Source organism: Topomyia yanbarensis, chromosome 3 (genome assembly GCF_030247195.1).
Source record: "Topomyia yanbarensis strain Yona2022 chromosome 3, ASM3024719v1, whole genome shotgun sequence".
Taxonomy (NCBI): domain Eukaryota; kingdom Metazoa; phylum Arthropoda; class Insecta; order Diptera; family Culicidae; genus Topomyia; species Topomyia yanbarensis.
Genome location: NC_080672.1, coordinates 354,269,351 through 354,292,113, shown reverse-complemented (window position 1 = coordinate 354,292,113; position 22,763 = coordinate 354,269,351). Strand labels below are relative to the sequence as shown.

The window sequence follows — 22,763 nt, the reverse complement described above, 5'->3', positions numbered from 1 at the left end:
TAATGGAGTCCAGTATCGCTGTTGTATAAGAAAATAAATCTCTTCGGAAAGAAACTAGAACGTGCAACCTGCACAAAAGAATCCAGCACATTTAGGTCTATTGTAAATCGGATAAGCTTCGAAGTTGAAAACACACTAATAGCGGTTTGATTTAGTTTAACTAGGAGTTAAAGTAACTTAAAATTGTCGATTCTGTAACTACGAGCCCGAGAACTCGGAACATATTCTCTGCCATTGTGCAGTACTATTTCTTCGTAGGGAGCGATACCTCGGAAGGCATCTTATGACGCCTCACGAGCTATGGCATACCTGTCCCGAACGGATCCTTAGCTACATTAATAATGTACTACCCAGTTGGGACGACACATGTGAACAAACAAACAACTCGCCTCCAACTACATTGGATTCGGGTAATTTGTAACATGTAGAACAAACAGGGGCAGCCACAAAAGATAACTTGAATAGTGGTCGCAGTGGGAACACGGTGTGTTTGGTAGAACAATTTTATTCGAAAAAATCGACATCGCTAAAATTTCAACATGTGATAGAATGGGCTTTTCCATTTCATTTGAAAGTAAAATTAAAATATGCTGTCGGGGGCTCCAGAACAACTTTTTATTTTAAAGGTTTTTCATTTGAAAACTTGGGTTTTTCAATGAAACTGGTTCACATTTTTGCCACTAGGTAGTACTTTAGACATTCAAATATTACCAAAAGTGAGAATCTGATGGACAATTTCATTATGTACAACTTTGTAGAAAACTACATCGCGATCTAAAATCGCCAGAGAAAGCTATTACATTTTTATCAAAGTTTCTAGATTCGCACGGAGCCTATTGGTTAAGAAGCTTTATTCCAAAAACATTTTTATTTGTAAAAAAATGGATTGCCTTATTTTAACAGTGTTCTCAGAAGAACCTGAATGCTAGCAAAATCCCACCTTTAAGCGTAAAAAGCATAAGCAATTCCAGATTCCACCGTTTTATGCGCACCTATGATATTTTAGGAGCATGGAGGAGCACAGTAGATAAAATTTGAACGAAATTAAGACTCTTTTGAAAGATGCCGGGGAATGCAGCAAAATGAAATAGTTTTTTTTTCTGTCACAGATATTGTTTCTTCTTTTTTCTTCACTCATTCTGGAGTATGCTTGATGTAATCTTGAATCAACCTTTTTGCTCGTTACCATCTTGTGGGATATATTTGGCCTAAATTTTAACTTTATATTTGATCAAACTCGATTAGATATTCAGTCATTTGTTTTGATTTCGATTGAGAATTCTGATTGACAGTTTCGTGAAGGATAGAAAAATAATTCGATGAGATTTATGTTCAAGTTTGTTAACTTTTGGGAATGTCTGTACATTGAACAGAAATCGCAATAGTAAATGAGAAATAAAGGTTTTTTTCTATTGTACGAAGATAGTGATCTCAATACAAAAGTAGACATAGAAGGTATCACCTTTACCCGAAAGACGTGTTGCTGTTAATGTCTTCAGATTCTGAACTGAACTGGCAACTCTGTCTTCTTGATATGTTGTCTTTGCTCTTATCCCATATAATGAGGCAAATCTTCAATAAACAGACTTGTATTGCTTTGAGAATTTACTGAATGTATGGTCCAGCCTGATATTTTCTTGTTCGTTTTCTGTTGTGATCCGTGTTCAACGAGTAACGACTCCGGAATTTCTTCACGAAAGAAATTATGAAACTTGGTTTTGTTCTATTTTCTAATATTATGTGAAGTGTGTTTGATTTGGAAATGAAATTTGAGGACAAGCAAAAATTTGCATCTATAAATTCTGATGAAATTAATTTACCCCAAAAGATAACAAACATGGATCCAAAACTCGAAGAGCTTTTTTAGTTATCAATCATCTTTCTTTTAATGTTGATAAAGACAAACAGGATTCTCAACCCAATTTTTTTTTTTCGAGAGTTGTCCTACTGGAGCTGTAGAGCTAGGTTCTCGGAAGGGCTCCCCGTCAGAATCACATACTACAATTTGCAGACGAGACAGGCAATGTCGCCCAATAAAACACTGCAATAGGCCAATTGTAGCGGGCCGTGATTCTGAATGTGATATTCTTTGTACGGTTCAGGCATGTGCGGGCGTAGGGACTCGGAATCGCGTGTATCATCGCGAAGGGCTCGAATATTTGTACGTTAATGTGCTCGATCGCGTGTGCGTTTGTATGTCGCGTGTGCTAACGTGTAACTTCGCGTGCATAAATTCTATTTCATAACCGTGTGCCTTTCGCATATTCGCGTGTGTTCTAGAATGATCGCGCGCGGACCGTGAATCTGATACTTAATTTTTTGTGTACGGTTCAGATTCCAGAAGGAAGTGGGCTCTTCCATATCATTAGAGATCCCAATCATGTCGTCGTAGAACGCGTGGTCTAGTGGATATGAGCTTTATTTTTTTTTTGATTGGTCCAACTGAATGTATGGACCTAAATTGCTAGAATAAAGGTTAAAGATTTCCGGACGTGACCGATTCATGATCGCGCATTTGCGGGTTGGCGTTTGAGATCGCGTTTGTAACTTCGTAAGTACTAAAACGTTCATACAATTGTCGCAGTGTTATCAAGTTTACGCGATCGCGGGCATAGGTGTGCGTAGATGATCGCGAAGGGCTTAAGCGTTCGTATGTTGACGTGTTTGTCCAGTGTGCTCGCGTGTATGTGACTTCGCGTGTATAAATTCGATTTTGAAATCCTGCGGCGATTTATATATTCGCGGACCGTCATTCTGATCTTTAGTTTTCGGTGTACGGATCACATTCTGACAGGGAGAGAGTTACCCCATACCACTAGAGTTTCCGGTCATGTCGCCATGGAACGTTTTGTCTAGTGGATATGGTAGTTATTTTTCAATTTTATTATTTTTTTTAATAATTAACAAGGACCTAGATTGTTTGTACCGAGGATAGATACTTCCGGACGATCCCGATTCATGATGGCGCGAGCGCGGGAGTTTGTAGGTTGACACTTGAGATCGTGTTGGTAAGTTTATGAGTGCTGAGATTTTCACCTTATCACCGGGGTGTAATCATGTTTGCGAGTTCGTAGGTTGCTTGGAAAATCGCGAGGGGCTCTAACGTTTGTGCGCTGACGTGATTTTGTAACGTGTGTTCTTGAATGGTTGCGCGAACCGTGAGTCTGATATTAAATTTTCAGCGCGCGGTTTGAATTCTGGCAGAGAGTGGGATCGTTTATATCGATAGGGTTCCCGGTCATGTCGCCATGAGACGTGTTGTCTAATAGGTATGGGCGTATTTTCTTAATTGGTCCAGCTGAAGGCATGGACCTAGGCTTCTAGGATCAAGGATAGGCTTTCGGACGTGACCGATTCGTAATCGCGTGCACGATGGCATTTTTGTAGGTTCCCGCTGAGACCGCGTTTGAGAATGTGTGAGTGTTAAGACGTTCACTATCACCATCGTTGTTGATTCAGCTGAAGGCGGGTGTAGAATGGTAGTATAGGACTCGAAAAGAAGAAATAAAAGACAATATATGAAAGACGTAATAGATTAGATAGGTACAAGATACAGCTGAAGTTATGATCATCACATGAGACATACATTAGTACTTCAAACACTACTAATACTTGAATAGCCAATCACCACACATAGCACATCCTTTCTCAATTATCTATTTGTTACTGGTTGATTGTTGGTTATGAGCTGGTGAATAGAGGAAAGGTATAGAACAGACAAAAGGCTCATATCAGCCCTCCCGGCCTCCTCGACACACCACTATCGAGGCGTATTGTAATCAACATCTTGAAGCGGGCTTCTTATATAAATCAAATCCTCAGTAGTCATAATGTTTGGTGGATTATTAACATGAGAACTAATTAACCTCTAGTAGTAGAACTTGGTGCAAATAAAAACTAAAAAGAGCGAAGGTCCTTATATTTAGATAACTCTATTGAATATAGTGTGGCTTGATGATGTTTACAATACCGTCAATCCCATCAACCTGCGAGAGGGAAACAGGATTCTCAATCCAAAATTGCCATAAAATCCGTCGTTTATTGCAATGACTCGAACTGTCTACTTTCGTTCATTCAAATATAGAGCTTTGAATTTAAGCCAATTGTAAAAAACTTAAGTTTTCAATCAAAAAACTTTAAAATAAAAAGTTGTTCTAGAACCCCCGACAAAATATTTTCATTTTACTTTCAAATGAAAGGGAAAAATCCATTCTTTCATATCCCGAAGTTTTACAGATGCCGAATTGTTTTGAATAAAGTTGTTCGACAAAGACACCGTGGCAAATTTTCCCCTAGCAAAAAAAGAAAACTTAAAATTTCTATGCATGTATGTCTTTATTATTTGGGGATGGAGTTTTGCTAGTCTAAGAACTTAGTTTACACTCACAAAGATGCGATTTAAGTGTGTTACTGCTTTTGTATGTGACATGATAACCATGGTGTATTTAGTGGATTGAACTGGGTTGGTCATTTTTCTGGTTAAACGGTAAGCAGATTCTCTGTTCTCTCTTTTATCCGGCTCGAACGTCTTAAAATTTTGTTCCCAAATTCCTTTTCATACCTGTTCAATACAGCTTCTTTTGATATTTCGTCCCCCTCCTTTGAAACGTGTTCAGGTTCCACGAGTACTTTCAAGGCCTGAAATGGCTCGATCCGTGGATGTCGATTTACGGTAAATCCCGAACATTAGTGTATTGTTTGTTTTTCTAGTGACAACTAGATCTATAAACGGCAGTTTTCCTTCCGTTTTCTTCTCTACTGTTAAATTTATTCTGTTGTGGCAGGAGTTCAACAGGTCAAGGGTCTGGGAAACACTCTCAAGACCTCAAGGGCAAGGTTCCTGTCGATCAAAAATCTACTAAATCCCTTCTAAAGATGGCCACGTAGTGTGTATTAGCAAAACCCGTCAAAAATTCAAAGTCCTGCTTCGAGAACACAAGCAAGCTGTGGATAACGAAAGAGCCAACGCCATCAGTGTGGCAGCTTATGCTACAGTCCACATTCGCACTATAGACTGGGATGTGCGGGTCTGCTAACCTTTCAAATCCCACTGGCCGGCAGTGGCATTATGAGAAAAAAATTTCTGCATATGGTCTGGCTTCCTCATGCAAATAACTTGATTTCGGGATGTAGGAGGTGTTAGCTCTGCCGATTTTCCAATGACCCATTTCAAAATGACAGAGACCTAGCGGTGCACTCCGAGGTACTTTCCCGTCGGCAAGTGCGCATGGAATTGACTCGTTTTTAGTGCTTCATGACATTTAAGTTAATAGCTTACCTTTTTACCTCATTACCATATACCTTATAATAACGAACAGAAACGACCTCATTTGCTGCGATAGACATTAATCTAAACTGTGAGCAGCGTAAGATCCATTTGGCATTTCTTATATTAAAATTCAGTCCACCTTTTCAGCAATCGCAAATCTTAAATAGGTCGATCTTCAACCCTAATCGGAATCTTTACTAAAAGATATATTTATTAGGTTTGAATACAGTTTTTTTCAGAATTTATCATCCATTCCACCTTAGAAGCTCTGTAAAAAGTCGAACTTTCGCCCTTAAAACTTAATATTTTGATTCTATTCAATCTGTTTACAACCAGAAAAAAAGATAAATTATGAAAAGACCAAAATAAAATTTTTAGGCTTTGTCCAGCTAGGCGCTACTGTGCGCCGTGGTGCGCGTTAACGCCGCGCTCAGTAGGCTAAGTTATTATTGGCATAGGTCAGTGTACGCATTGAGGTAATAATTTATACCTAAATTCGATTCGGATAACAACATCAATCTATAGTTACTATATTCATAGTTGGGCGCACACAAAAGCTGGAAAACTTGCAGCTCTTATTTCAGGAAGAAAACACTGGCATCCCATGCAAATGTTCAAGCTCTAGCTTAATAGTTTCATCATTCACGTCGTGAGTCAAAGTTTTACATGTAGCGAAACGAATTCGAAGATATGTTGTGATTTTATACTTGAGCGAATACCTCTCTGTACTACATAAGAAATATACTTTTTTTCGTTTCTCTATGCTCGATAACACAAGAAAAATGTAAAATAATTATCGCCATAATCACAACACCTTCTTTATATACATCCAAAGAGAAAATGTTATATGACGTCATACTCGATTAACTCCGGCATTTGACATGTTCAATTGGCTCCGTTCAGTGTCTCCGCCTAACTCTGAACTAACATCAATCATAATATATACAGGGTTATTTCGTTCGGAATAGACAGCATTGCCAGAAAATTTGAGCCGAAGCTAGATCGCTAAGTGTATGTAAAAAAGTTGCGAAATTGTGAAACTGAATTTGAAATTACATTTTATAGGAAAATCGCATTCTTTTAAGGAATAAATCATTTTATTAGGATCAAGATTCGTTGTCTCCGTAATGGGTCTTGACGAGAAGATGACGGAAATTAATGTGTGACACCATTTTAAATCCCAAGATGGCGAATTTCGGTTCTCAATAACCCTAACTCTACGAAAATATTTGGAACAGGAATTGACGAGTGATATTTAGCGATATTTGAAAGCCTAAGATGGTGATTTTCGCTTGAGCAATTTTTTACAATAACCTCAACGTCATGGATGTTATTGGAACAGACTCGGTGATCAGCTGATTAAAATCAATATTTGATGCCATTTTACAATCCTAAATGTCGAGTTCTGATTGAGCAACATTCACGATAACACTATTGCTTTTGCTTAATTGTCATTTGTGATTTTGAAATGGCCTCAGACCTCGATTGGCGTCATCTACTTGTCAACCTCATTCCGTAAATGCCCATATGTTGATGTAAGGTTGAACCGGATGTCGCCAATTTTGAATCAATTCAGACATCGATATTCGTTATCTATTCATCAATCCCATTCCAACAATATCCATATTTTTGAAGCGATGGAAAATTTTGCTGAATCGGAAGTAACCATCTTGCATTTTGAAATTATTTTAGAATTAGTTAAATTGTATACTGCAAATCCTGTTTAGAAATTTGAAATTGGTTTCAAACTCAAAATCATTTCAAACCAAATTATTACAATGATTGCTGTTAAATTAACGAATTACGTTTTGTACACTGTTCATTTCAAAATCAAAATTTCAGACTCTTCAAAAATTCTTTCTGGATCCGCCCCTTGTAAATGCTAATCCGAACATAATATCAAGTAGTAGTAGCTCAAGAAAAAGTGTTCAAATTTCGTGAAAAAGTGACAATGAGAATCACTGTATGTTGTCCCCTCGAAACAAGCTGCGCAGATTAGTCTGATTTTACCAGATCTTCAATTTCCTGCACAGGATTTAAAACCTACACAGATTTCCAAATAACAAATTCGAACGAACCTTGCCTTACACACTTGCATAAACGAAATTAGAATTAGTTTTCGAAAATTCCACGATCGAGTGCGAAAAAACTATTAGGGTCAGGAGATATGAAGCTGAGGTCACAAAGCTTCTGTTTTCGTCTTGAACTCACAACTTGCACAAACTGATTCATCAAGATATACAGGGGCTTGCTGATTTATGACCTTTATGACCGAACTTGTCAAGATGCTACAATTACAGCCCATAAAAGCAAAATAGTCCCTTATAGAAAAGCAGCAAGCTGACAAAAACGCTGTTTAAGATTTACATTTTTATTGAGCCTTATGGTTGGGACAACCATGCTTTGGTATTTTCTTTCGATATTTTCTAAATAAACCTGGTAATCAATTTGTGCATTGTGATTCAGTGGTGATACAGAATCCAACAGATAAATCATTTTCGACAAAAATCCATATGAGACTCTTACGCCTTTATTGGTAGTATACTGCTCATTAAAGCATATGCATTAGAGTACCTCGACATATGCCTTTTTCGACTACTGCAATTTTTGAGTTACTTTTGTGGTCCCCAATTACCTTGAAAATTTTGGGGACAGTAGCACATGGCGTTTAAAGTATGTATGGAAATTAATATGGGGAACACTGCCTTCGTGCGTCGAACAGTCAGATCGCTATTTCACTCAAACCAAAAAAACTAATCCTATAAAAAGTTTGTCCAAAATGTAATTAACAACTTTAGCTAAAACCGTAACTAGCTAGGATTTTTGAAATAAGTCAGATTACGATTTTAAGGCAAAAAGGGTTAATCGCAGAAATTTATTATTTCTGTCAACACTGCAAATGTACCACCAAACACGTACGTTTCAATCCCAAATATCTCAGAATATGTTTATCGCAAAGACTTGGTGTCTTCGAAAAAAAATTTCCGAATGATTTTGTGAATCACACGAACTTAGTTGGGTATTCGAAAAACTAATTCAAGTTGCCTTTCAATGAGATTTGACCATTCTGATACCATTACATTTTTATTGCATTTGCCCAATCAATTGCCATGATAGATACAAAACACGTAAATAAACCACCGTTTATTTGAATCTCGATCAACAAGAATTTTCTGTGGCAGTATAAAAATTTGAAGTTTGCATTAGAATTATTAGCCTGTGAATTGTTTTAGGTTCCTTCTTAAAAATTGATTCATGTAACATTTTCACTTCGTAGAATGATTTCGAACGAACTTTTGGCAATAGCAATTTTTTATTTTGACTTCCAAACTACCTTTATGTAATTTATAAAACTTTTATCGAAAATTACAAGTCACTGCGATGCACGGGTCCTGAGATATGTAGGATCAAAACGAAAGTGTTGGTGGTACATTTACAGTGCTGACAGAATTAATAAATTTCTGTGATTACTGTAACCTTTCTATCTTGAAATCGTAGTAACATTTTTGTAAAAATTTCTAGCAAGTTATAGGTTTCGGAAAAGTCGCTAACCACGCTCTTTTATTGCATTGGTTTTTCAATTTCAGTGAAATGCTAGCAGAAACTAGCTCGAGAAGATCAGTAGGGATATGTTGGAATAAATCAGATACTCAGATTGGTCAAGTTCTTTGTGCGGTGGGTAATTACGGGTACTGCGATAAAAATGTAGACTGAATTCAGCATTTTCCCACAAATTTAGAGTAAAATTAGAAACTAAACTCAGCAAAGTAACATTTGTTATCTGAAAATCTGTACCGTATTTTTTATTAATGGTGAATGTCGAACAGCCAGTACTCAGCTCGCACCCAGAACAGAACGAAAATGAGACATCCTTTGAATTTACCTCTCCCAGCTGCTGTTTTACCTTGTAGTCTATGACATCTTTACATTTAATGGAAATATAAAAAGTGTGTGTTTGGATTAATGTCGCCATTTTTTAACCTTGGCAATTAAAATATTAAATCTTCTTCTGTAAAAATAACTGTTGAAAGCAAAACGTTTCTGGCAGACAAAAAACACGCTAGACACGAGTTGTCTCACGATCAATCTTCAGTCAAGCTTGGCCTCGACCGTCAGAGGCAATTGACTGGCGAAGGACAGCCGGAACTGTCTGGCTGTGCTTCGGAAAATTGTGTATAGCAGCAATGCATTCAGGCTATTTTCTTATTCAAATATGTTCAACATTTCGATGAGTGATTTAATGACGAGTCAATTTTCGAGTTAACAATTCAATTTGGAGAACAAAGTATAACGAACTCTTTTGAGTGAAATAAATTCTCTTTTTTGAATACTTGATCGAAAACAAATGACAATCAGTTATATCTCGAAATTCGACAATGCACAGACACACAATCGAAAACATAAATAAAGCAATCATTTTAAAACAGGGAAGTATTATGCAAACTTCGGTTTGAATTCTAAATAAAACGTATTCGAGCATTTGTTTCCAGCACCAATCATTTCAAATATAAACAACAATTAGATAGGATATTCCATATGCACAACTTTGGTTTTTAAACAACAGTTGTATCACTATTCCGGACAGATTGCATTCCGATACATGCAAAGAGAATTATAAACAACCTATAATTGCATACGGAAATGTCGTTCGGGGGAATGAGGGCATTTAGAAACCATTTCTAAGGTACTACATGCAACACCATTCCAAATCGGTCTAAGAAATCTGCAAAACATTTGTACGAAAAAACTTACTCTTGACCGACAGACACAAGAAGGCACAACGATAATCTGTTTCGATGGTATAATAATTATTCAAATATTGCAACTGTAACCAAGGAAACTACTAGCTCTTACGATAGCTCCAATTGTGCAAGTACTAAGTGAGTGTAATAATGTGCAAATGTGGTACCCGAAATGGAAAACTATACAGATGGAATTCTACAAGCACCATTATTTCAATTTTAACGGAGACGCCCGGTATCCCAACCACCTACAAACTACCATGCACTCCCTTAAACGCAAAGTACCAAAAAAATAAATAAAATCACATAGCAAAACAACGTCACTCACCTCTTCCTTTTCGCGCGCAATTGTAGTCATGGAGTTTCGATAGATGTTCGGACATGAGGACGCCTTCAAGCGGTATCGGTGCGTATGTAGCAGCGCCCCTCGATAGTGAATCGAGTTCTTGTGTACTCGAATGTCCTTCAGGAAGTTAGAATATCTCGCCTGGTGGGTTGGGTGGGTGTTCGATCGTTTCAGATTGTGCTTCGGTTCCAGCTTTTTCTGCTTGGGCACCAAAAGCGTGACGGCGGTGTTGACATTCGGGTTGAAGATTTCATTTTCGTACACTACATCCAGCGAAGTTTTGCGGAACGATCGCCGATCGTCTAAATCTTCCTTCGCTGCAACGGATTTCTCATCCAGTGACCACGAGCTTAGAGCTGCCCGAGAGTCACGCAGTTCCTTTTGACGGTGCGCACTGAGGTAGGCTTCTTCCAGCGATGCCACGCTCAGGGTTTCCAAGGATGTTTTGTGATCCGGATCGACGTTTTCGGCATAACTGGATATTTTTTCTTGGGAGTTTAGGGTTTCGGAGCTAGCAAGTGTAGCATGCGTAGGCTTTGTTTCTTCGCTCGGCGGTGATGGATGTTCTTCCAACTTTGGGAAGGTTTCTTTAACGAGGATAGTTTGTCGAAGGGAACGGCGACTGCCACTTCGAGGGTGTGGTTGAACTTGCTCTTGATCGAGCTTTAAAAATGTGGGCAGTGTTAGTTCACTTTGATATTTTTTTGACAGGGCTGGATTTTCTGGCGCAATAACTTGATTCGCTTCGGTGTTCACGTTAGTTACCAGCGTATCCAAGAGGTGTTCTCGTGGGACACCAGTTTCGATCATTTTCTTCAGTTCATCCAGGCAGACGCTCGAGTTGGAAAAGGTTTGCATGCTTTGAGAGCGACTTTCCAGTTTGCTTTCCTCGATCATCCAGTCTGGATCGCGTAAAAGAGCACCCATCACACACAAATTGAAAAGGGTTCCGGCAAGGATCAAAGTAGTACCTCGCCATCCAAATATTTCAATCAACCACTGCGTGAATGGGGCGTACAGGAAGGTACCGATGCCTGTTCCGGAGGCACCGATTCCAGTCGCAAACGTTCGTCTCTTATCAAACCAGAAAGCGATCGAGACCACGGCTGTCACATATCCAACTCCTAAACCCAATCCAGCAAGGATACCGAACGTGAAGTACAACTGTTCAACACTCGTGCAAATTGAGGCAAGGGCGAACCCGCACGTTGCGACAAAACCTCCTAACATAGTCATCTTTTGGCAACCGTATCGATCAACTAGATTCGACATTATTGGTCCTACAAGTAAGGGGACGGCAATAAACAGCGAACCAACCCATGCGGTTTTAGATTTAGACTCTCCGAAATAGTCCAACCATTCGGTATACATCAACCCGAAGGAGAACGAAACACCATCCATAATGAGTGAGATCATCACCGATGCAAAGACCACCACCCAGCCATAACCACCATCTGGGATTTTAGGTTTGTTCTTTTTCACCGGTTCCTGGCAGGAGGAAAGGATCGAATCCGCTTCCGAGTTGTCCGAATTCAGGCGCTTCTTTCGCTTGGCATCGACCACCGTCAGCTGAGACATCATTGGGTGATCCTCATCCTTTTCATCGTCCGACAAATTACAAAATGTCACCTCGTTCGAGTTGAGCAAGGTCGTTTTAAGTGCCTCCAGCTCCTCCTTCCCAAAACGAGCATTGGCGTTGTAATTGTTGTTATCACTATTGTAGTTGTTATTATTCAGCTGATTGTCGGTGTTGTTTCGAACCATGAAGCTCTTATTGCTAGGATCGGTGATCTGAATTTCGACCACCATTTTGCTCGCGTACTTGTTATTACTAATAATAAATTTTGTTCCGACGGGATGTGGTCCCACTTGTTTCTGTTATAAAATGTTCGACAGCCAAAAAAAAATTGGTTGCGCGCCAAACACGCTTTGACCGTTGGTGGTGAACCTGACTGCCGGTACTGTATTGTCACGTTTTGTATCTGCTCGATTCAATTTAAAACCCTAAATACAGCAATCCTAATGGAAGAGTTTCCAAATGTTGTTGGCAGTTGACGAAACACATTAAATCGTTGGCTTTGCACGTGATAATATTGAAACATACAAAATAGCTAGAGAGAACGGTTCCGAACAGTAGCGTCACAATCCTCCGCGGGAGGGTTCTGTTTACATGTGCGTCTAGCGAAATGATAATAGAACTCGAAACTAATCGAACACGTCGTTCTCCGGTTGGTGCGATCTTCTGTTCCGTTGCGAGTAGCTCATAAACAACGACGCTTCCGTGGCTAATGATCTTTCACTCTTATTATATATATGCGCTTTCAGTAGGCTTTGCTTTCGATCGGCACATACACAGACACACAACGTATCGCTTACTATGCTTTGTAGGTGTGTTCACCCGTGGGTAATCACTGTTTATTAGGAGATTATTGATTGGACTCTTTCAACTAGGCTGGCGGGTGGTGGTCTTATCCGGTCGTATTAACGTCGACAACTTAACTTGGCTAGATCTAAGGCGGGGATCCTTGGCGGTGTACCGCTGACAATTGCTCACTGTGCTGGGAAAATCCCTGCTGCAATACATAGGTATCGCTATGAGTTGGTTCAATTCGGTTAGCACTGGTTTTCTTTTCATCAAGCCGATTACGTGCCGGGCTGGCCAATCCACGAACGTTTGTCTGAGATCCTTGCGTAATTGCTATAGGTACGCGCGATTTTGAAAGCTCCCCTCGCAGGGAAGGAGAGAATTACAATCACTATGCTGCTTGCAGAGTTCACGGACTCACGAAACTAGTCGTGTCAGGCTTTCTTCCCCTTGAAGGTGTCCCACATTGTTCTGGAATCAAACACTGGACTCAGGGGCTGTTTGCAATCGCACTTCCTAACTGGGAATGGCAAAAGTTTCAAAGTCACTGCGATATTCGGAACGGGATACTTGTTTAAACTTTTTCTCTAGCGAGAGAGAGAGAGAGGGAGGTGACTGAGTGATTTTCCTTTACACTTCTTCACAAACGACGGCTGTTACTGGTGACGCGCGTGAGATCTTCACCCCTCTTGATTTCTGGTTGGATTTATTTTTAACGAAACTCTGTTTTCTTCCGCGCACAACAAAGCGACGCTCGCAACTGTTTTTCCGATGCCGACCGGTGGCGAATGTGCTCGCCTGGTATTTTGTGACGTGCTGTACAAAATGTCTGAAAATAGAATCGCAAAAAAAATGCAGAATATCAGTCAATTAGGCTAGTTTGGGTAAGATTTACAAATCGTGTTTGAAAATAAATAACATTGCTTTGAAGTGGTTTGACGAGATTTGTAACCGAGCTAATTTGTTACACTAATAATACATTTCTGAAGGAAATGGAAATCAGTTAATGGTTGTAGCCTTAATTTTAGAGGTAATTAATAATAATTTTCGGGCCATGATCCATGATCCCACTATGAGAAGATGAATACTGTAATCTAGATGACCATCATTGGAGAATATTTCAAAGGTAAGACGACATGTATACTATCTAGATTATCTATAGGATTAAATGCCACGTGCCAGGAATTTCGATGATAATATCGATCGAATAAATATATGCGCATGACGAAGACAACATACAAGTGCTATATAGCAACATCTAATTTGGCTTTTAATTTTTCGGCTGTTTGTGTTGATGACCACAGTCAAGGCTGTTCAAATTTCGTATCTCCACGAAATTATTGTGGCCGAGTGGGAAAGGTTGAGTTGTCCTCGATACACAAATCTGTTTTCAAACTGACGCAAATTCACACGACACCCGAGCGAAAGAGCAAATTGGCCTTACTGGTTGGTTACTGGTTTAGTCCAGTTGGTATTTACTGATGATCATAATGAAATTAGGACAACATACTAGGCTACATCATATATGTATTCCGTCCTGGCAAAAATGTCTAGACACATTTTAAATGCCGTACTGTGTTGTTAGTTCTGCTTTGAATGATGCCGCGTGTTTTGTAACCTTTTTCGGTTTGTTTAGGTGGCACTTACACTTTCGCTGAGGAAAGTGATAATAAAACGTATTACGTTTTTGTGTCAACAATAAACTAACGTATGTTGGTTTATTGTTGTCACTCGATTGAGTCTCCCGCATTTCCTAACATCTTTCAATATACATTTGGAAAATATAATACCAATGGGGACGGGCATAGCGCAGTTGGTAAATCGATTGCCTTGTACGGAGTTCACCTGACTTCGATTCCCAATCCCGCACATAGGTTTAGAGAGTTTTCCAAAAGAGATCACCCGAAAAGAGGCGAATGACCCTAAGGTTAAAATTTCTATAATCGAAATAAAAAAAAATAATACTTTGAAAATCTAGCATAATGTTACGAAAGATTAGTTCTACATATATCCAGCCACACAATTAAGCCGATATTTGCCGATCACGACAAGCTGAATCGAATGACACCCTCAACTCTCCGGGTACTTGATAGGAAAAAAGCGATAGCGATAGTCCTCAATGAATACAACAAGGTGACTGAGTCAATAGATTCCATTCCATTTCGTAACGTAAAAGCGTATCTTCCAATGAATGGAAACGTACTTCATCTGGAATCGTTTTGCCAATTATCATGATTGACATCTTGCTAAATATGTATATATTTTTGATTATAATGTGTGATAGACAGCTTTCATCTTTGCCATTGCAAAATTGTTAGAACGAACTATGAGTACTGTGAGCGATGTGTTAATATATTTTACATGCTGTCGTATCATATAATCACACAAAATCGCAAAGATTTCTGTTTGGAATACTGTGCAGTATCTACCAAGCGAATGGGATTAGTTGAATCTCATTTCACAACCGTAGATACCAGCATACAATGGAAGAAATCCAACCAAAAGGGAACTTAATTAGAAGTTACTGGATAATTACCACAATATATGTACTTAAAGTTGCAGAATTATTTAAGAAACAAAACGCAATCAAATTTGTTCACTACACGCAACTATGGAGATGACTTTAAAAATCGAGGAACAATAGCGGGATTTTATTAATTTAGAGGCCCACTTTTATTTCTCTAACTTTTGTAGTTTTTATTTTACACTGCAGTACCCTATGGACAATGTGAACGATGTTTCAGGGTGCATAATTTGTGTTTTCGCTTTTATGTTATGAGCACTTTTACATAAAACTATAACTTTTTCAAACAGTATTATCTTTGATTAGGGCAATTTACATTAAATACCGTTGCTGCCATATGAAATATTGTACTTGGTAGTATATATCATTGAGATAAACTGTTCTCCTTCAAATTATCTGAAGTATTTCTAAAGGCATTTTAATGAAAAAAAAAACGAAATCGCAACAGTTATAAAATCAAAACAATTTTTTAAGAAACACCCTAATTTTTTGGTGAATTTCCTGTAAAATGAAAAGTACAAGGCAGAGAATTCCAGTGTCCGGCATTTTTTTTAAATTTTGATGTTTCAATTTCTGAAAGACTACAAAACTCCATGCCGATCCATTGACAAGTTAATCTTTTAAATTTTAATAAATTTAGAACCATCCTACACACTATTTAAAATAAGAGAAAAACTCTTGTAAATTGCAGAATTGTATCGCGAGAACGAAGCAATATCTTTTATATTATCCTATGTGTAAGGAATTTGAACATATTACCATGAATATATTTCAATTCATAAAAACCGAAATTTTCAATAAAACTTTTGCAGTTTTAATTTTTAGTAACATGTCCTATAGATGATTTTGAGAGTTTTGAAGACAAACATTTTCTTCTAACACATCAAAACTCTTGCTTCTATTATTAAAATTTGATTATCATGATTTGATCGCAATTTTCCCTCATTTATATCTTGAATCTTAACCTTAGATCTAATTGAAAAAGATCAAATCCAGTCATTCGATTGAAACAAAAAGTGTGTTTTAGTTTTAGGGATTCCGACAAAAAGTTAGTGTCGGTTTCTGATGAGACGAAGTCGAAACGCACCCATGACTTTATTGAAGGTGCTGTTGGAGAAATCTGCACTCTTCAATTGAACGAATCAGGCGAAAAATTTTGAGGTCATTCGCGAAGGACAATCGTGGAGTCTTCAGAATTAGATGTACATCATTGAAGTATATCAGAAATATCAACGGTCCCAAGTGGCTTCCTTGAGGTATTTCAGACGTAGAAGTGAATGTGGGGACCTGGCATTCTCCTATGACCACCGATATCTCTTGGTCAGTGAGGTAGGATCGAAACCGCTGCAAAACACTACCATTTATTCCAAATCTCTCCATTTTTGCTATTGCGATATCGTGGTTTATCTGTTCAAAAGCGGCAGATAAGTCGGTGTAAACAACGTCGGTTTAAGCGCTACTTTCCATATTCTCTGCTATGTAGGATGGTAAACATAACAGGTTACACGCAGATGACCGTCCAGACGTAAAGCCGTGTTGATCGTCACTTAGGTACTGCTTACAGTGAGCCTGAAGAGGTAATTATTGACGTCTCGCTTATTGCCCTTTTTATTGAATGGGACATGTTCGCTGTTTTCCAGCAAGATGGATGGAAAAATACCTTTATCAACAGATGCTCGAAAGATGTGAAGAAGCTGAGTAACCAAAACTTCGATGTGCCTTTTCAGAATAGCAGAGGGAAACCCGTCGGGTCCCGGATTGAAAGACGAGTTAAGTCGAGAGGAAGCTCATCATCGTTGCATTGACATCGATAGCACTCGGAGTTTGGCCCACAAGTGGAGCTAGCAAAGTTCGATTTGCTCAATAGTTAATGCCTCGTCTGTGAACACATTCGCGAATTTTTCCGAAAAAAGTGCACATATTGATCGTGATGTGGAAGCTGTGTTCGCATTGAAAGTCATAGACGATACAATTATATCGCCATACGGATAACGTACACCAGAACGTTATTCGTATGGCGATATAAATAATTCGTTTGATATAATCTGTCTTATTGTGCGGTACCAGGTCATGCATACGAACATGTACCATATCATTGATCATATATTTGGAGATCTTGGTTCTGATATGATGTTATTATATACAATATCGTGTTCAATGTTATTCTTCACAATGGAGTTTTATGCCTAGGCTAACCTTCTATACATAATCAAAACACAGTGGATAACGTGGTGTAGCTGAATGTAGGTCACTTCCGCTGGACTAAGTTCCATTGCAACTTTTACTAGTTGCTCCACCTCCTGACCACGAGTTTTCTTAAAATCAATTGGTTGGTGTTAAGTCAGACCGGACTAATACTACGTTCACACTACAGAGATAAAACACGTTATAATAATTAACAACAAGAAAAATGTCATCAAGATAGCGTTAAAACACGTTTTAACTCGTAGTGTGAACATGGTATAAGTCGCAAAACATCAAAAAATGAGATAACGATAGCACTGGATAAAGAATTTCGTCAGCTACATCCGACTTCTGCCAGATTTGAAATATGTAACAATAAACAAGAGTTATGGCAAAAACTAATTTCCAATCATAACGTAAAGGACGCTGCGATTCAAACTTTAAACTCGTTTTTCTCGAAATCAATATTTTGTCACTTAGTCCGCTCTGACTTAACACCGACTAATTCAAAATGTGTTATCTTGTAGTACGGGCACTTTCATTTCATTTGGCTAACACATTTTGCTGGTGAAAAACTCTTTGCGTACTGGGTAACGAACGAATCGCTTTCTTGCTTCACTGGTGTATACAGAGCAGCGATGTTTTTGTTTCTGCTTTGTGTGAGATGAGAAGATAGACTACGCAGAAATCTTGCTTGCACTGCTTTCACTCAGCGAGTCCAAATGCTAGTATAAGGCCACCAAATGGAAGCGGCGGCTTTCAAGATAGACCGAACAAGTGAAAAAACAGCACCCGCAAACAGTATGGATCAGTAAACTATTTGGCGATTCGCACATTCACCGAGTTTTTATTTTTGACTGTGCTATAACATGAGAGTGATGATTTCTGGATGGTAGTTGTATGTTTAGGAGTACATCAAGAGTATTGGATATTTTCTGCTGGCATAAGATATTGTAGACACTTGGACATGCTAAGCATCTAAGTGTCGCTGAAGTTCGCTGCAATCCTCTACAGACCGCACAATGAGATAGTTTGAGATGATCAGGGTGTATAAATTTACACACAGTCATCGCCATCAAGACCATCCTCTGAAGATAATTAAACTTTGATTGGATTGTCGTGACTTCTCCCGTCTACCACCACACAATGCACCCCATGCTCGTACTTGGGTTTGAGTTTCCAAGATTTGCCGGAAGCCCGGCTACAATGGTCAAAGGCCTTGCAAGCTCTCTTGATTCTGGAATCGATGTGAGCAGACCAATTTAGTATTGAGTCAATTACCCCAACGAACTTAACTTGATCTGCAACAATAATTTCGGAGTCAAAGAACTGCAATGGACGAGCTCCGGTTGTAATCTTTCATTGCGTGAAAAGCACCATTGATGTATTGGATTGACTGTCCAACATGTAAACACCATTGCTCAATAACACATAGGGCTTGCTGCATCAAATCAAAAAGTGTGACCGATGATTATTATAGGATCATAGGCGAAACCATATCGTCGCTGTTGTGCTATCTTATGACAAACGCCATTTTGGGGTAAACTGAGTTAGATATACCACATTACTTAACTAAAAAATCTCTACAAAGTGGCGTTTACAGAATTTTGACATTCTGCTTGGTTACTGAGATATAGCGAGAAACGCGCTGAGAATATTCTATTTTTTTGGTTCAAATGACTGTGTCTGGGGATTGGCTCAAATTATCTTGATGTATAAGATGTTTCTATATGTAAAACTATCTGAGAAACGCAATGGCATAATCATTTTCAAAACAAAAATGCACGAACTTTGAGAAAAATGCAATTTAAGTTTTAAACTGGAAATATAGCATATTTGGCAACACTGTAACCAAAAATAACTATTTTTTCTAGATTCCCTGACTCATTTCCTTCAAAATGCATCTAACCGATTTTTTATAGACCAACTGAAGCCAAAGATATGAATAAAGTAATAGGTGATGTTACGACTGTCGTTGGTACAGAGGGCTATATTCGGCTTTTCAGTCAATAAATAATATCGAACACTACTTTTTTATAATGTCCAGACGTTTCGACCGTTGGTTTCGGCCTTCTTCAGTGGAAATTATAGGTAGCGTTTTTGTTCTTCGCTTCATACAAGCGGTCTATCGTCGCAAATATTTGCTTCCAATGTTTTAGCGCTTATTGAGTTTTCCATTGTGCCCAAAAGTTAACAGTGCTCCAAAAATTTCCGTTGTTTTTTCTGATTAGCCACAAATTAATGAAGCAAATGCGCAATATACCCTCAGCGCTAAAACATTGGAAGCAAATATTTCCGACGATAGACCGCTTGTATGAAGCGAAGAACAAAAACGCTACCTATAATTTCCACTGAAGAAGGCCGAAACCAACGGTCGAAACGTCTGGACATTATAAAAAAGTAGTGTTCGATATTATTTATTGGCTGAAAAGCCGAATATACCCCTCTGATATGAATAAAAGTTAATAATTGATGATTTTTTTTCTATGGAAAATTTTTCATACACGATTATATATACAAATTTTGTCATCAATACACACCTATGACACGTCTGAGTGCGACTTTTGTTTACATTTATAGTAAAAACTCGCAACATAGTCAACTGATCCTCGTAATATTTGGGAAATTAATACAGAATAGATAGAAGCATCAATTGTCTTCTTTGAATTGTTTATACCATTTATAAGTTTTAAGATATTCAATATCAAACTTTAAAAATCGTTTTTCTCGAAATGTGCAAAATGTGTGTTTTGTCATAAGATAGCACAACAGCGGCGATATGTAGAAAACACAAGCTCATTAAGTTTCCTCAAAAAGCTAACGACGACAACTTTCCATAGAGGTGGTGACAGCACACCACCTTGAGGACATCCGCAGACCAGCAATTTACTTATCTCTACTTGTCTTAACGATGGGCACAGATCTCGGTTGCTAAGCATTGTGGGTGGTTAGTTCGTAATATGCGCATGTACTCCATGACCTCACCCTGCTTCCAAATTGGATTCGAAAGACACGTTATGAAAAGCACCTTTAGTATCAAGCTTTATTGCTTTTGCGAAAAAGCGTTTACAGTGTTGTAGACAACATTCAGTAACCCCTGTTACAATAATATCAGACTTCCCCCACTGATATGCACGTTACATTGCATGTAGCGGGTGCTCAACCACGCTAACATCCAACTTCGATAGACGGCAAAAAGTTAACTGAATCAATTTTCTTGGCTATTTCCGGCAAATTTAAGACTAAGCAAAAGAAGGTTTGAAAATTAAAAGAGTTAAGTCGTCGAAAAACTCAATTCCACGGCTCTAAAATATTTGATATATTTCAGTTCCTTGGTAATTGAGCGACTGAAAAAAAGTCATGAAAACAGATCATGTTTCGTAAAAGCCACTTTAAATATGTTAGAATAGCGGTTCTCAACCTTTTTCGTACCATGGACCCTTTAAAAATCACCCTGGATTGCCGCGAACCTCAACGGATAAACATCGATTTTGTATGCTATCAATATGTTATTTTCAGATTAAGCCGTGTGGTGTCCGGCGGTCTAATTTTTTTTGCGCTATTTCAGCCAAGACTAGAACCACTGGATACATGCTCTCATGTCGTAAGAGGCAATTAATAACATGCTAGGAGCTCCTAAGTCAAGGTATTGCTCTGAACAAAAGACAACCTGGACCTGGCCCTTAAGATTTTGCATCATAGCCTTTATCCATTCTGTATTGAGTGAATCTCTGACAAATAGTCACCTTTTCTGACTCGCTATTCCCGATTGTGTAAAACACAACCACAGTGGTAAACATTTCAACATCCCAGTACTTCACTCTGTCAGAAAATGTAAGGCCATTGGAAGCTAAAACTTCGAAAATCGCACTCCTGGTCTGCAAAATCATCCACTGCAATACTCTGCGTCGCTCTTTCGAGTTTGAACCGCTTATATGGTAGTCGGTCTTTGCCAGTATTGTTCTTCTCCCACCCATTCTTCTTCTGTGCCATCGATAGATCAAGAGCCCTTGTCGTTGTGTGTATTATATTTATTACACATAAGAAGCATGTCGTATGCAATTTGGCTTTTAACCCAATTATGGAAACGTGTCTGACAGGGAGAGTTGAGATGCCAACTTGTCATTTACATTTCACAGTGAATTTCTTCACATTGTTTTGGGATATCTTTCATACTTTTTGTACGTTTGTTTGGTACTGCAAACTTTGAAAATGATCACTAAAGTGTTGATAAGAAGCAATACTCCCGATGGCCGGCTATTTGGAGTTTAAATTGCTCGTTTCAAATTCTCTGAAATTGATCGGGAGCGACTTTCGTACATATCTAAGATTATATTGTCTATAGATGAATAGATACCTCTTTTATATGCCACGCAGCTTTATCCTTTTATGTAATGCCCCGCGGAGCAATAATTCTGGACAAAATTTGGAATTGGACGTGAGTGGCATTGAGAGCTTCTCTTTGTTTACTTTCTCGTTCGATTATTACGACATGACTACTGCCTAAGATCGCATATTTGTTCCGTTTTCTATGGGATTTCCTATCTTTATGGGACTGATTTGCGATTATGGGTATAACACATTGCACTAATTTTCCAGTACACATCAAAAGTCGATGGCTTCTACAGGAATATTATGCAAAGAGTGGAGTACTAAATGTTGAAAGGACCGATTAATGAGCAGAAGAGGAGGACCCCAAAAAAATCTCTCATTGTTGCCTGCGTCTTATTCTGGGTTTTGTCTAAAATTATTAAAATTCCTATTCGAACGGCATTCAAATTCCTTCTGGAGGTCGCGCACCTGAAAACTTTGATCTAAAATGAAAAGACAAAGCGCGTGAGTACTTAGCTAACTCCCAACATCTACCAAAATATATCTTGATTCATTTTCCTACCTACTAACACCAATCCTATCCTGCGACACTTGTGGATGATGCAGAGAATTCCTCGGTCATAATAGTCACAAGTGTTGAACAAACATTCCTTCCCATTCTAAATCATACTATAATCTTAGTCCCTTTAGGTAGCACGTTGAGTATGATGTAGGGGAGAGTGCGGATACATGAACCACGGGGATAGGTGAATCACTAAGGATATTACGTCACATTCTATCAATTTTAGTGCAAACCTTTTGCGTGTTGGTAGCTCTGTCGGTAAGCTAACCTCACACGCATTTGCGATAGCGTCAAGTTTTTTTGTTGTCATTTTTACAGATAATCAAAGTTATTGTAGATTAAAAGTTGCCTCAATTAAGACCTCGTGTACTGTTGGAAAAAGTTTGTGGTGTCCCTTATGTGAGACTAAACATCATAAAACTTTTTGTTATTGGAAGTA

At 38.5% G+C, this 22,763-nt stretch overlaps 1 protein-coding gene across 3 annotated transcripts in view; it reads right to left on the bottom strand.

Moving 5' to 3' along the window:
- The window catches only part of LOC131693235 (monocarboxylate transporter 14-like), a 108,579-nt gene that overhangs the window by 26,607 nt on the left and 59,209 nt on the right, over positions 1-22,763 (bottom strand). For all 3 annotated transcript variants that reach the window (XM_058980895.1, XM_058980894.1, XM_058980896.1), the window contains one exon: positions 10,340-13,551. In XM_058980895.1, the coding sequence (XP_058836878.1) occupies positions 10,340-12,166 (1,827 nt within the window). In that variant the 5' untranslated portion in view covers positions 12,167-13,551. The remainder of the gene's footprint in view (positions 1-10,339; positions 13,552-22,763) is intronic.